The 16458-nt window shown below is 36.3% G+C and overlaps 1 protein-coding gene across 4 annotated transcripts in view; it reads right to left on the reverse strand.

Moving 5' to 3' along the window:
- Positions 1–5121, reverse strand: part of LOC127501915 (MAM domain-containing glycosylphosphatidylinositol anchor protein 2-like) — a 157920-nt gene extending 152799 nt beyond the window's left edge. For all 4 annotated transcript variants that reach the window (XM_051874239.1, XM_051874235.1, XM_051874236.1 and 1 more), the window contains exon 1: positions 4578–5121. In XM_051874239.1, coding sequence (XP_051730199.1) covers positions 4578–4653 — 76 coding nt within the window. In that variant the 5' untranslated portion in view covers positions 4654–5121. The remainder of the gene's footprint in view (positions 1–4577) is intronic.
- Positions 5122–16458: the final 11337 nt, after the last annotated feature.

Genomic DNA, 16458 nt, shown 5'->3' on the forward strand with positions numbered 1-16458 from the left:
GATCCAAGGGAATTGATAAAGAGCTCTGGAGGAGGCGCAGAGAAGCAACAAAGAGCGCTTTAGTTGCACTGGTGGAATGCATTTGCATAGTTTAGACGTCCAGCATCTGAAGCTCGCCGTGAACAGACACCCGAGGAGTTGCTCCGGCGTCACCGGGGAATAAAGCGGAATAGCAAAGAGAGTGCAGCCTTGTTTCTTTCCTATCCTGCCGCTTTCAAGAACAGAGGCGTCGCATGAAACAATGTTACGCAAGAAGCATGTCACACCGTTCCTCTGATATCATCATAATCATCATCACGGATCCGAGATGAGAAACATTCAACACAATATAAAGAATTCACATAATTAAACAAATGATGATCTTCCTCAGTGTTTCTGAAATATCTAAACATTCTTAAATCAAGATACATTTACTGGAGAAGCAAAATGACTAAAGATATTTAGACATAGTTGCTGGAAAATGTATCAAAAATAAGTGCGTTTTTGCTTAAAACGAACAAAAATCTGTCAATCTTGTTTTCACTCTGAATTAAGTTTATTTCTCTGACCTCCCCGGCAGATTTTTTTTTTTTTTTTTTTTTTGTGCTTTAAGCTTAATATCTTCAGTCATTTTGCTTTTGCTTCTCCAGTAAATGTATCTTGATTTAAGAATGTTTAGATATTTGTACTGGATAACAAGACAGAAACACTGAGGAAGAGCATCAATTTTAAAGTATGGCTAAAGTAATAAAGCACCCAACATTTTGCATCATGTTGTTCCAAACATGTAGAACATAAAATGAGCATTTTTAATAACCACGACTGTCAAGCTTAAAAAAAAAAGGCATCATTAAAATGCAAACTACATTTCCCATCATCCTCTGCGGCAGCATGAAAATGATAAACAGCACAAATACAGCAGCGATTCCACACCTAATCCTTTGCTTTTCATCAGCGCAAAACAAAGGTGTTTGTTCAGAAATTAAAGAAAAAGAAATATGAAATATAGCTGCAAGCAGCGATGACGGGCCCAAACCCCGGTGCTGCCGTCACCCTGTGCATGACGGTCAACATATAATCTTAATTTAATTTAAATCAAACAATAATTTTACACAAAGAGACACTTCCTGTTTCCCTTTTTTTGTCATTACTTTAATCCCTCACCATGGCAACACTGTTCGAGATATCCTATAATAGTTTGCATCTTCAGCGGTTTCATGTTGACCGAGTTTGGTGGCGATTGCATGAATGTCCTACGAGCCTGATTATTCAAAAAATCCACTTTCAAAACAAAATATCTGACTTCCTGTTGGTCGGAGCTAATGACTGTAAGTTAGAAAGTTGTCCGGGTTGATGCGAAGCAATATATGTACTGTGTTTGGTGACTGTAGGTAAGACTAACCCTCCAACTTTTGTCAAAAGGTGGCGCTATCGAGACCCTCCTCCCCGCCCATTTCTAAGGCTTTACTCATGTCTACTGGACGCCAACTTTGACGTGTGTGTCGAGCTTCATGCAATTTGAAGCATGCTAAGAGCCTCAAAAACACCCAAGATTATGAAAGTTTGACGTGTTGCCGTGGCAACAGCATTTAAGATATCAAGAATCCTTTCATAACCCCCCATGACAACATGACAACTATGTGTGTGCAAAGTTTCAGAGTTTTTGAGCATGTTAAGGGACCCAAAAGTGCCAGAAAGGTCAAAAAAAAATTTACCTAAAGGAAAACAATAGGGCATTCGCCCTTTCAAGGCTTGGGCCCTAAATATCAAAACCTCATCGTCGACTTCAACACTTGTAAACAGGATCTTTCCGAACAGCATTAGGCAGAACAACAAGAGTTAACTAAAGTAAATGCAACCAGCAGATACTGACAACAGTAAATACAGTATCCTGCGTGTCACATCACGTCAACCACAGTCATAATCATGTTTAGACTGCGATCCATAACACATCGTCAAGTCGCACACATTACACTGTCTGTTCAAACACTGTGCATTAACACAAGCTGGGGTTTGATTGACAGATCCCCACATACTCAGAGTGTGTTCCAATCACCCCACTGCACACTGTGAAGTGGACTTAAATGGGCTCCAAGTGTGCATCGATATATCACTTCACTAGTGGATGGGGAAAATTACCCATCAGCACTGAAGTTTGCCTAAAATAGGTGCATTTGAAGACAGAAACATATCTAAATGCACATGTATGTATTATATACAATTCCATATAATAATGCTATCTTCATATTTATTTGAGTATATGATGTCATCATAGTTGAAACGGCTCGAGTGTTTGATGTTGGGAATGTAGACCTTAATTTATGATTTATGTATTTGAATTGCACTAGTGCTGTCAACATTAACGCATTAACGCATGCGATTAATTTTTTTCCAGTTTAACTCATTAAAAATATTAATGCAGCATCTGTTTTTTTTTTTTTTTTCTGTCATCCTTTGGCTAGCATTACAATATGATCACGCTCTTATTCATTTAAATCATTTAAGCGCGCCAAAAGAGAATTTTTCTTTTGTCTGAGAATTTTTGAAGCCTAATAAATGTAAGAAATTATAGCTTTCAATTCCACTGTAATGTTGAATGGCTATAATTCATGTTTACAATTGGGGAAAAAAAATCAATTTCACGGAGACATCAGTAGCTGTAGGCTATTAGTATCAGTGATACTGGCCTTCATTCATAAGATTAAACAAGTATTTAAAATATACTGTCTTTATGTTGTTTTAGTTTGGAGATTAACTGTGAAATTATTACATTATAAAATATATTAAAAGCGTATAAAAACTTAAGTGTTTTTAATTGTGATTAAAAAAAATTAACTTGATTAATCGCGATTAATCGACTGACAGCACTAAATTGCACATAAAATTTCCATGCATTTGCATTACACAGTTTTAACTTAATAAACTTATTTGCCATTCATACATAAATCTGAACTGAAGAAATCATTGCACAGCTTATTATTAACTATTTGCATCTGATTGATTATTTAAATAACCATATTTTGCATTTGGTACATTCTTAAAATATGGAACAAGCAATATTCAGTGATGTTTGAAATTGAAACAAATTGGCTTTATTGGTGATAAGTAAACCTAGTTATTGTGTATTAAAAACACATTCAGTGTATTAAAAATAAATGACGCAGAAACAATTTTCACTCAGAAATTGCGTGTGAATTTCAATATTTACAAAGCGTGAAATATTGAAAGACTGAAATAGCATTTCTATTTTTGTGTTCTATTACAGAGATCTGACCGGTTTCATGCATGACTGACAGTTGATTAGTTTATGTTAAAATGGTGTAAATGCATGGAAATTTTACATGCAACACAATGCATGAATCTTAAATTTAGGCCTAAATATTCGTGATGTCGTCAAATAAATGTCCCCTGCTGAGTGTGTAGGGCGCAGTGAACACTACTACACCTATAATTATCACTAATGAGGAAGCGTCTCAGAGCGTGTTGGCATTCAGCAGCGTCTTACAGCATCATTTCCATTCCTCCATCGGCACTGAAGGCATTGATTTTAAAGTGCATTCTCATGGATCAGCTCTGCCCAAACTCTATTATCCTATTAGCCCCATACGTACACTATCCTGCATGCGAACCGACTCCACAAACAAAAGCCATCTAGTTGATATTACGCCCACTATCTCAAAGCGTGACCCGCCAGTCAGATCGGCCCTGAGCAACAGCAGCCTGGAGTAAACAATGCTTAGATGTTTTCCCTCATGACATTTGCACATTATGACTCACGGTCGGTCATGGTTAACCCACACTACACGAGCAGAATGCCACTAGTTGCACAGTACACCGTGAGAATGCAGAATAAGGAGAGCTTCTGCATATGCAGATTTTAGACGCTTGCTGTGACATTTGCAACCACAACGACAATGTTCATACAGCGTTTCCACAACGTTTGGTCAATGCAAACGAACATGTGCAAATGCAACTTCCAATGAACGTGAGAAAAACCCAACGCATGAACTGTTGCATTGCGATGTGTGCATTTGCAATAATTGATATGCATTATTGTTCCCTTTAAAACCTGTGGGAATATTGAACTTGCACATGACTATGCCACACCTAAAAGAAACTTTTGCAATTAAAACCATTGTTTTTATCAATTTTCAAATTCTTAAATTGTTATTTTAAATGAATTTGAATCATATCACTGACATATTTGGTCTTTGTAATGCATCATTTTGATGCATAAAAAAAAACTGTGGATTAATTGGGAATATTGAACTATATGATGCTGTGGGACTAAGCCGAACCCAAATCTTACAGATAAAAGAAACTTTTGCATTTTTATGCATTCTACATTCTAAAATGTTATTAAATGCTATTTCAAATTAATCACTGGTAAAATAATAATCATAACTAATTAATTAATTAATTGGTTTTTTTTTTTGTTTTGTTTTTTTTTTAAAAGCATTAGAATGCCTCTAAAAACCTGTGGATTGGCTGTTGGGAAGATCTCATGCTGGATGGTTTATGAAATGGCACCTGTTCACACGCACACACGGCATGTTGACTGGCATATAAATGCATCTGTATGAGCTGCTGGCACTTACCATACACTCCCTGGCATGAGATGCCCTCCAAAATGAGCGTCAGGACCCCCAAAACACTAATAATCCCATCCATCATTACGTGCCTTTCAACATATCCAGATTAAAGAGCCGGAGTCTCTCCAGGAAGGGCAAGATGTGGATGAAAAGCTGAGCAGATCTCACGAATCAAAGCATCAGATCCGCGAGGTCTCCTGATAATGAGCGGGACGAGTGTTCATTCACGCGCTGCCGAGGTTCGGACACATCAGCGACGGTCAGCAGCTGTCATCGCTTCATCCGAAGCTCGAGTCCATCCGATCCGCGGTGCTCCGGAGCTTCTGACCGTCTCAGTGATGCTGCTGATGCTCGCGCGCCCGCAGCATCAGGACCAGCAGCGTCGTGAACGAGCGATGCGCGTGCACCAGGCTGTCCGTCATCTCTCCCGAACACTTTGGCGGGGTTTTTTTTTTTTTTTTTTCTAGCTGAACTCAACCGAACCGAGTCCACTCTGTTCCTGTCGAGGACGAATGGAGTGAAACGCCCGTCGCGTTGCGCAATAACGCGCGCTGAGAGAGAGAGAGAGAGAGAGAGAGAGAGAGAGAGAGAGAGAGAGAGAGAGAGAGATACTCATCTGTATGGACTACACACACACACACACACTCGCACACACACACAAGTAAAGCTAATAATAATGACTAGACTCAAGAGTTTTTGCATTTTTACAATGAAAATTATTATATTTTTAATTATTTATTAAAATGTTTTTCATACATGCTTTATTTTAGTCATGAGTCATACATGGACGTCAGCAGGGGGAGTTGCACTTTACTTTGGCTATTAAAAAAAAACAAAAAAAACATTTTGGCTTATAAAAATGTATTTTATCATTTAGAAAAACAAAAAGATTAAAGGACGTTCACACCAAGGACGATAATAGCGACAACGATACTATGAAAGTGAATAGCAGAGTCCACAGCACAACTATAACGATAAACGGAACGATATGGTGTTAGTTTCGTTATAGTTATCTTACCTTAAAGGATTAGTTCACTTCAGAATTCAAATCTCCTGATAATTTACTCACCCCCATGTCATGTTCATGTCTTTCTTTCTTCAGTCGAAAAGAAATGAAGGAAAACATGTCAGGATTTTTCTCCATATAGTGGACTTCACTGGGGTTCAACGGGTTGAAGGTCCAAATGTCAGTTTCAGTGCAGCTTCAAAGAGCTCTACATGATCCCAGACGAGGAATAAGAGTCTTATCTAGAGAAACCATCGCTCATTTTATAAAAAATTTAAAAATATAAACTTTTAAACCACAAATGCTCGTCTTGCACTGCTCTGTGATGCTCCACGCATTACATAGGAAAGGTCACGTAGGTAGGCGGAAGTACCGCGGTACAGCAGAAAACTTTTTTGTAAAGGCCATTTGACTTAGTCTTTACACGTTCACTTTGTAAACACTGGATCGGTACTTCTGCCTACGTCACGCGTGACCTTTCCAACATGATTACGTAATCCGTGGAGCATCACAGAGCAGTGCAAGGCGAGCATTTGTGGTTAAAAAGTTTTCAGTAAATGTCCGATGGTTTCTCTAGATAAGACTCTTATTCCTCGTCTGGGATCATGTAGAGCTCTTTGAAGCTGCACTGAAACTGACATTTGGACCTTCAACCCGTTGAACCCCATTGAAGTCCACTATATGGAGAAAAATCCTGGAATGTTTTCCTTCATTTCTTTTCGACTGAAGAAAAAAAGGCTTGGATGACATAAGGGTGAGTAAATTATCAGGAAATTTTAATTCAGATGTGAACTAATCCTTTAAGAAAGAAAAAACATAGCGTAGAGGACTGAGAATCAGATTTAACTCTCTTCTGAGGGTAATTTTGTCCAAAAATCATATCTGCTTTTCGTTGTTTCAATATTTCCTCTCAGTGCAGCTGTAAAGAGGAATGAGATGCATTGATCAGGTTGTTGAAGCAGCGCCCCCTGTTGACGTCAAACTCAGGCTGAGCTCTGACTGACAGCTCATCTGAAATATCAACAAACCTTAAAAGTCAAATATTTTAATTAAAACCCCCAAAACACTTTGGTGTTGTTTGATCCACTACTATTTAATTGGGCGGTTTTCCCATTTCACAGACTTTTCTTTGGAAATAATTCATTAACGCTGCGGGGAGAGTGACAGTGCGAGTACGAGCCTGTTTGCTGGTTTGTATGTTGAACTCCATCTGTCTGCCGCTTGTGTTTGTCCTTTCTGACACAGACAGACAGAAACAGAAGCACTGAGACACAAACCTCCATCTGTCTGTCACTCCTTCAGACACACAACCTGTGAAATCACACCTAACATGCTTTCAGTTCATGTCTGCATCTTGGAGATCAACTAGATGCTACTAAACACTTTCTCTTGTGGGAAAACACTTAAAATTATAAATCTATGTCCAATCAGACATTAGGGCAAACTCAAGTAAACTATATATAATACAGGTCAATCTCACAAAAACATGACTAAACTCAAAATCAAAAAAAAAAAAAAAAAATTATATTTTACACTGAAAAAATATCTGGACATTGTGACACTCATCACTGTAATGCAAAGCATACATATATATATAAACAAATTATATAATAACCGTTAATTTATGCAGATTTAAAATGTTACTGTGAAATATAGTAATGAGAATCTAATGATCATTACAGTAACGAGCCTTCATGTATAATGCATTACAAAAGTGTTTATAAAGTACATTATAATGCATAATATCTTTTCATAAATAAGTGTAACCAAAGTTAAAATGCATTATAATATTTGCAGATTGCGTGTCACATCTAAAATTTGTGTTGTGTTTTAATGCATTGAACTTTCTAAAGGTGTGAGAATGAATATTATAATGTATTTATGTAATTATTCAAAAGATCATAAAATGCATTATAAGTTGCATAATTAATGCACTAAAATACTTTTATAATGCATTACGCATAAAGGCTTAAAGTAAAGGCTTACCATAATTACTACTGAGAATAATAAGGATTTTAAATAAAAATAAATTACAATTAAAAAATATTTATTTTTATATATATAAATAAAAAAGAATTGTTGTAAAGCATCTTATTGGTCCAAAAACATTTTTCAATTTTTTAAGCAAGATTTTTGTTTAGTTTTGATTTGTTTTGGGGGTTTTTTTCCAGAAAAAATGCATAGATTCTTTCATATGCATATGCAGCGTTAAATGATTTAATGCCACAATCTGCTGAGGTTCTTTTCGTACATCCAACATTTATTGCAGTTATTCACAAACAAAACATTTGTGCAATGCTTGAAGGATTCAACATGCAGACAAAATGTTCATTTAATATGTAGAAATGGAATTGTTTAGCATATGCACTTTATAAGACCCTGCATCTGTTTGTTAAAGGTTTCTTGTATTAATTAGTAGGTCAGACGCCTCAAGCCCATCATTTGCATCCTGCATATATACAGTACAACACTATAATAACTGTACTGAGTGTTGATAAAATATAGCTTTGTGCTTATAAGGCATTGTGTATCTGTTTTAAATGATCAGCTTCTCGTGAAGAGTGTTTTGTCTAACGCAGTAACATTAATAAGAGCTTCTGTCATCATCATCATCATCATCACTGCTCAAATGAGGCACTAGAGTCGAACGACGCCTTTGAACTTCTGTGTTCAACAACAGAGTCTTTGTTCGTCTCTCATCAGGAGCTGCTCAGATCGGACTGACACACTTTCACAGTCCCAACCCTCCACAATTACCGTCTCAAACCAACACATCTCTGCTTTTCTATGGACTCTTCATGATTTGAGGTTACAACAAAGCTGGAGGTTTATGTCTATTCTTGACCTACATCTGCTTTATTTGAGCTTCAATGCTCCCACGATCAAGCAAACATGAATTTCATGTCATTACAAACCTGTACGACTGTCTTTCTTAAGTTAAAAAGAAATGCTTGAATGTGTCTCTTTATCTGCCAAATGCATAAATATAAATGTTATAGGCAGAAACTGAAAATGACATTAAAATGTAAAAGTGTCAGAATAACAATAGCTGCATTTGTATCATATAAAGTTTGAATCTGTGCAATTTTAATGGTTATGGTTTAGGTTGTGCATTCATTCATTCTAAATCTAAAGAAATAAGACGTTTGTCTTCATAATCGATCATCAATTGCTCTTATTTTACTCCCGCTGTCATAAAGACACTTTCAAACATCCAATCAATTCCTCATAGAGAATAAAACCAAGTCTCGTTCTCTCATGCAGAACGCAGTGTGTTCTGAACATCATTTCAAGAAATGAACAAAACTTGAACTGAAGGTCAGGCTCTTGAGGGTGTGACACAAATTTCTGCTTTAAATACAGAAACTGTTCAGTGTAAACAGGCATCATGTTAGCTGGTGTCAAATGTTTTAGTAATCATCAAATTAGGTGTCATTCAGAAGCATAAACGCCAAAATCCATCCTGTGAAAAATGTTTTGAAATTAGACATTGTCTTACCATGGAGATGATACTTTAAAGGATTAGTTCACTTCAGAACGTCATCAAGATGTTCATGTCTTTCTTTCTTCAGTCAAAAAGAAATGAAGGAAAACCTTCCAGGATTTTTCTCCATATAGTGGACTTCACTGGGGTTCAACGGGATGAAGGTCCAAATGTCAGTTTCAAAGAGCTCTACATGATCCCAGACGAGGAATAAGAGTCTTATCTAGAGAAACCATCGGACATCGGTTTATTAAAAAAAATAAACATTATATACTTTTTAACCACAAATGCTCATCTCGCACTGCTCTGTGATGCTCCACGCATTACGTAATCATGCTGGAAAGATCATGCGTGACGTAGTTCAGGGTAAACATTTTTCATTACATTTCAACAATTAGAAACCATTTCCAATGAAATCTGACACATGATGAACACAATTAGTGCTACAAACAGATGGAAGCTGCTCAACTAGGTGACCTACTTCAGAGTAAAGGTTCGAGATGAGGCAAACCATCCTGTTGAGTTTCATTTAAAGACAAAAACGAGGTTCATAATGACAGTCTGTGTTTCTGGCCGAGCATATACTCGTATTACCTCCTCAAACTGAGCTCTAACGCATCTGAAATTCACGCCTCTGGCTTCACTAGGAATATTCTAATGCTGTACAGGTGAAAACAGGTACGGCACTATATCATGGTGAAGGGATATGGCTTTTGGCTGAGAATATGACAGCTGAAGAAAAGTGAGCGGTTAGGGAGCGATGTCCCGCCGAAGTCCCGTGAAGAAACCGTAAATGAGCTCACTGAACCAGGGAATGAGGTGATAGATTTTAATCAAGCTAAAGGCGCCCAAGAGACCCGCGGTAAAGCTGAAAACAGACCGTGGCCGCGCTGCTGTAAGGAGACACGACATACTCAGATAAAGACTTGAAAAACACAGAAAACGCTTATTATTCCATTACAGCATGAAACACAACAAATGCATATGAAGAAGTGTTATTTTTTTCTATATAGCATTTATTCATTTTTATTTCAGTTTTAGTTTTAGTTATTTAACTAAAAGAAAATGAGAAATGTTGCCTTGGCAAATTAAATTGTCCAGAAGACGAGAGGAAAATAAAGCAAAAGGAGATTTAATGAAGATAGTAACACACTAGCCTACAATATCAACATCAACGCAAGACAAAGGACTGAAGAAACTGAGGGCTTAAATGCACAGGGGTGGTAATCAACAGAACAACAAACAGGTAAGGACTAATCAGTAACCATAGCAACAAACAATTGGTGGGAAAACTGATAACAAAGAAAACTAGGTCAAACCAAATCACAGGGACACGAATTCAAGCAAAGCAGAACATACAAGTGACAGAAAATAAGCCGAAATAAAACATTAAAGGTTGTTTATATTTTATTCTATTTAAATAGAGTGAGATATATAATATTTTTACATATTACATTTTATATTTTACAGCACAATTGTAATTTACAAAAGTAGGCTAAATATACTTCATATAACATTTGTATATTATAAATATTATGATTGTAACTTGTGTAACATTATTAAAATTATTAAATATTAATTTAATATTTTACTAATTACAATTATAATTTACAACAGTAGGCTAATAGATTTTTGTCATAATTTTTGTAATTAATAATATTGAAACATTGTTGAGTCGCTGAAACGTGAAATTCAGGAGAAATATCTTTGAATATATATATGTATATATATACTCCTGAATCTCATGTGTCTTTAATGATATAAATATTATTAAAATGTAATATTGAAGAATTTAAGACATAAATATTAGTATTGTAACTTAATGTAACGTAATGTAAAATTATTATCACTATTAAATATTCATTTTATATTTTACAGTAGAATTTACAACAGTAGGCTTAAAGATTTCTGTCTTCATTTTTGTAATTAGTTAAAACATATTAATAATAATTATTATTATTGTTGTTATTGTTATTATTATTAAATTTGTGTTCCTAAAACATCAGTGTGAATGTAATGTGAACTGAGGCACGATTACGACTTAAAAACAGGTTTGAGTCACTTTAAAATCCAGCTGCAAAGTCAAAATAAAACACTTGATAAAAAATTGTATATTTTATCTGTTTATTTCCATGTCATGTGATCATTAATCGACATCAGAGAACCGTGAACATGCAAACGTGTCGTGACATTATTGAAATACTACCTAAAACTCTCAGGGGCTTCGAATAAACATTTTACAGTACGTCTAAGAGGTTCGGCTGGCAAGTTTGGGAATCGCTGTGCTGGACGATAATCCCACAGACGCACGGTGAAGGAGGGACTGGAGCTGTGTGTGAGGTAGGAATAAAACACTTAGCAACCACACAGAACACCTTAGCAACCACATAGCAACACCCTGGCAACCAGCAGTGTGATCGTCTGATGATTCAGTCGTATATTCAGATGCAGGCTTGATCTGATCCAGCGTGTGACACGCTCCGCTGCACATTTACAGCAGGGGCCCGTGGGCTCCATCATCCCTGTCAAGATCAACCCACACCATCCCTCTGGGCTTTAAGGCCACATCACAGGTCATCAAGACGCATGAATCCTGTAGAAATAATACACTCATAACATACACTGATGAGATATCGTTCTTCTTGCTCAGGAAATCTGTTGCATTTAATGATCAGCTTCATCTCAGATGTTTCTGAGATAAATGTATAATGAACTATATCCGATGCCTTGGAGGAACTGTCCCCTCAGATCATTCACCCCTGAACTCAGAGTAATGAAAGCTAAGCATAGGCATCTTGAATGACTCACTATAAAGAATATACATACTGCAATATAAAGAAGCTCTCTTCCTACCTTTCCAGTGTTATTAATGGAGCAATGTGTAAACCCAGGACTCTTTTCTCTGAGGTTAACAAACTTGTCAAACCATCATCTTCTACAATTAATGGCTCTATTGATCTTTGTGGAACTACCAAGATTTTTCCCCATCTGGTCCTCCAGATTTTTCTCCTTTTTCCCTACTAATACATCTGAGGTTGAACATCCGATTACAAAATCTAACTCCTCTTCCTGTCATCTTGACCCAATTCCAACTCATTTACTCAAACACTTCTTGCCTACTCTCATTTTACCTATCATCCAAATGATAAACTGATCCCTTGCTACTGGTTATGTTCTGCTTGGTTTAAAAATAGCTGTCGTCAAAGTGGTTCGGTATAATTACCTTTAACTCTTACACGACTGCGTTCCCAAACTGCTGGCATCCGCCTCAGAAATGCATTTATTGCATTTCAATTTATTATATACGAAAAATATTATATACAATGGCTTCTCCTACTTTTCTTAGTGATATTTAGTGCCAGTTTATCAGGAAGTGACAATTGTGTTCTCTTCAACTTCAAAACGCTGCTTTATTTGGAAATGTTTTATGCAATATTCCCATTTTCCGCATAAGTTAAATTCGCAACTTTGGACGGAAACATAGCTACTGGTAATGTCCTTCAGTAGTTAACTTCATATCTTTCGGATAGGCAATAATTCATTCGCATTAACAAACACAAATCTCACTATCTCCAGTGGTGTACCTCAGGGGTCGGTTCTCGGTCCACTACTATTTTAATGAGTGCATTAAACGTCATGGACTTAATTTTTTTAATTTTTTTTTTTTTTATGGTTATGCTGATGATACACAACATTTATTTTGCTATCCAACCCAATTCAGTTTTTCTGAGATAAATATATGACCTTCTCCAGGCCTCTGAAACTGGTGCCTTCAGCCTTTTGGTTCTCCTGGATCTGAGTGCAGAGTTTGACACTGTTTGCCATTCAGTATTCCTTTCTCACCTGTTTGCTATTGGCATCACTAGCTGTGTTCACAACCAACTATTTTTATGCTGGATGGAAATGCCAAGAGGCACATAAATTCTAAAAATGTGCATAAAAAAAAAAAAAAAAACGTATGCCCTCATTTGAGTTGGATAATTCTTTTATCCAATAAATTCCTCGATGCTCATCAAAAATATCATGTGACTGTGCAATGGGATCATTGGGATGGCATAACTGGACTAACCAGCGGACCAATCCTTTTGCACAGCATCTGAAATGCTGTTTTGTTTGTTCTGAAATGCCTGAGCAAAGTCTGTCGTCAAAGTGGTTCGGTATAATTACCTTTAACTCTTACACGACTGCGTTCACAAACTCCGAAATGCATTTATTACGTTTCGTCTACATGTTCGCAAGTAATTTATTATATACAAAAAATATTATATACAATGGCTTCTCCTACTTTTCTTAGTGATATTTAGTGCCAGTTTATCAGGAAGTGACAATTTTGTTCTCTTCAACGTTGGATGGAAACGCTGCTTTATTCGCAAATGTTTTATGCAATATTCCCATTTTCCGCATAAGTTAAATTCGCAACTTTGGACGGAAACATTGTTACTGGTAATGTCCTTCAGTAGTTAACTTCATATCTTTCGGATAGGCAATAATTCATTCACATTAACAGACACATATCTCCAGTGGTGTACCTCAGGGGTCGGTTCTCGGTCCACTACTATTTTAATTTATATGCTTCCTCTTGGCCGGATCATTAAACGTCATGGTCTTAATTTTTTTTTTTTTTTTAATAGTTATGCTGACGATACACAACATTTATTTTGCTATCCAACCCAATTCAGTTTTTCTGAGATAAATGTATGACCTTCTCCAGGCCTCTGAAACTGGTGCCTTCAGCCTTTTGGTTCTCCTGGATCTGAGTGCAGAGTTTGACACTGTTTGCCATTCAGTATTCCTTTCTCACCTGTTTGCTATTGGCATCACTAGCTATGTTCACAACCAACTATTTTTATGCTGGATGGAAATGCCAAGAGGCACATAAATTCTAAAAATGTGCATAAAAAAAAAAAACGTATGCCCTCATTTGAGTTGGATAATTCTTTTATCCAATATATTCCTCGATGCTCATCAAAAATATCATGTGACTGCGCAATGGGATCATTGGGATGGCATAACTGGACTAACCAGCGGACCAATCCTTTTGCACAGCATCTGAAATGCTGTTTTGTTTGTTCTGAAATGCCTGAGCAAAGTCTGTCGTCAAGTGGTTCGGTATAATTACCTTTAACTCTTACACGACTGCGTTCACAAACTCCGAAATGCATTCATTGCGTTTCGTCTACATGTTCACAAGTAATTTATTATATAAAAAAATATTATATACAATGGCTTCTCCTACTTTTCTTAGTGATATTTAGCACCAGTTTATCACGAAGTGACAATTTTGTTCTTCTCGACTCATTGGATGGAAACACTGCTTTATTCGCAAATGTTTTATGCAATATTCCCATTTTCCACATAAGTTAAATTCGCAACTTTGGACGGAAACATAGCTACTGGTAATGTCCTTCAGTAGTTAACTTCATATCTTTCGGTTAAGCAATAATTCATTCGCATTAACAAACACAAATCTCACTATCTCCAGTGGTGTACCTCAGGGGTCGGTTCTCGGTCCACTACTATTTTAATTTATATGCTTCCTCTTGGCAGGATCATTAAATGTCATGGTCTTATTTTTTTTTAATAGTTATTCCGATGATACACAATGTTTATTTTGCTATCTAACCTAATTCAGTTTTTCCTCCCCCATCCATCATTCCTTGCCTTCGAGATCTTAAAGCATGGATGGCGGAAAACGTCCTGAAACTGAATGATGACAAAACTGAAATTCTGCTAGTTGGCCGCAAATCTCGCGTGGCTCCTCCCAGCATATTAATGGAGTCCTGGTTAGGCATTCATCAATTGTTCATGATCTGGGAGTACTGTTTGATTCTAAATTATGTTTTAAACCACATATTAGTCAGCTTGTTTTTAAAATCTTGTTTTTTTCCACCTTCTCAATATTGTTTGCATACATCCTTCACTTAACCATAAAGAAGCTGAAACTGTTATCCTCTAGACTGGACAATTGTAACTCCTATATTATATATATTATTAGATATTTCTCCTGAATCTCATGTGCCTTTAATAATATTAAAATATTATTAAATCAAATGTGTGTGTGTGTTTATATATATATATATAAAAACACATGATGTAATCTGAATTGTATTGTACTGGATATAATAACCAATAATGCAGCAGCTTCATAGTGTTTGTTCAGCTCTGGCGCAGTCAAACTCATAACCATATGAATGCGTGATTTGACACAGTTAATCAGCATCTCTTTCAGAAAAATGCTTAAACCGTCCAAATTCATTTGCATTGTAATCATTTTTTCTCCTGCCACAGACAGCGTGTGTGATTACACACGAATGAACGATAGAGAAAATAAGATCTTCTGGATGACGCAGAGCAATAAAACCTCGCAATGAAGTGCGTTTAACCAACTGAAATATGAATCAAGTCAAAGTCGCCGCTCGCGTTTGCTAAATATGGCCACACATGCATGCACACACGCAGAGAAATGCTGTTATTTTTACCACGCTTTGTATAAACATATTTATTTTTCATGAATAGTAAGTATTGCAGATTGAGCTGCAAATGATTGTTTCTGTCCGCAGCACGCTCCTGAGATTAGATTTACATTATGGCATATTTTACTTTGCATACTTTCACTATGAAACAAGATTCAGGCCCTAAAATCCTCTGAGACGTGTTTCATTACTGCATTTAAACAAAAAGGCTACTCTCAGAACAGATTTTTTTTAAAAATATACCATCATCATCATCAGTTATTAACTGGATTCAGGTTTACCAAGGTGTGCAGCTACAGTACTTTATCTGTTCAAAACTTTATTATAATCATAAGACATACATTTTCCTAAGAAAGGCTGAGTGCCAAAACTCGGCACTATGTTGTTATTGTTATAGTTGATGTGGTGTTCAGGGTGGTTGCTTGGGCGTTGCTAGGGTGTTCTGGGTGGTTGCTAGGGTGTTGCTAAGCAGTTGATAGGGTGTTTTGGATGGTTGCTAGTATGAGAGATAACAATAGCACCACTAATAGCACCATACAGTTTCCTTTCATGTAAGACTATGGCAGTCCATAGAACCGTACGGTAGAAGGCTATGAAATTTTGCACATTTATAGAGCACAATTATATGAATTTGTGGTTAGTATCTCAGACTCTCTGGAACAATTCATAGATTTTCATACTTTTTTAACTAAAATATTTGAATTAAATAGGGAGAACTTTTTTAAATTCCTGAGTTTTAATTTCACTAGAAACAATTCGCTCATATTCTCACTGTAAAACAAATGTTGATCACTCAATTTAAGTTTTATTTACTTAGAATATTATGAGTATAAAAAGTTTTGTTGACATAATTAAATGCTTAGTAACTTGGACTTACAAAGTTTAGTTGACATTACATTATAAAAGTAAGGTGAAATTATTTTT

Source organism: Ctenopharyngodon idella, chromosome 20 (genome assembly GCF_019924925.1).
Source record: "Ctenopharyngodon idella isolate HZGC_01 chromosome 20, HZGC01, whole genome shotgun sequence".
NCBI classification, from domain to species: Eukaryota; Metazoa; Chordata; class Actinopteri; order Cypriniformes; family Xenocyprididae; genus Ctenopharyngodon; species Ctenopharyngodon idella.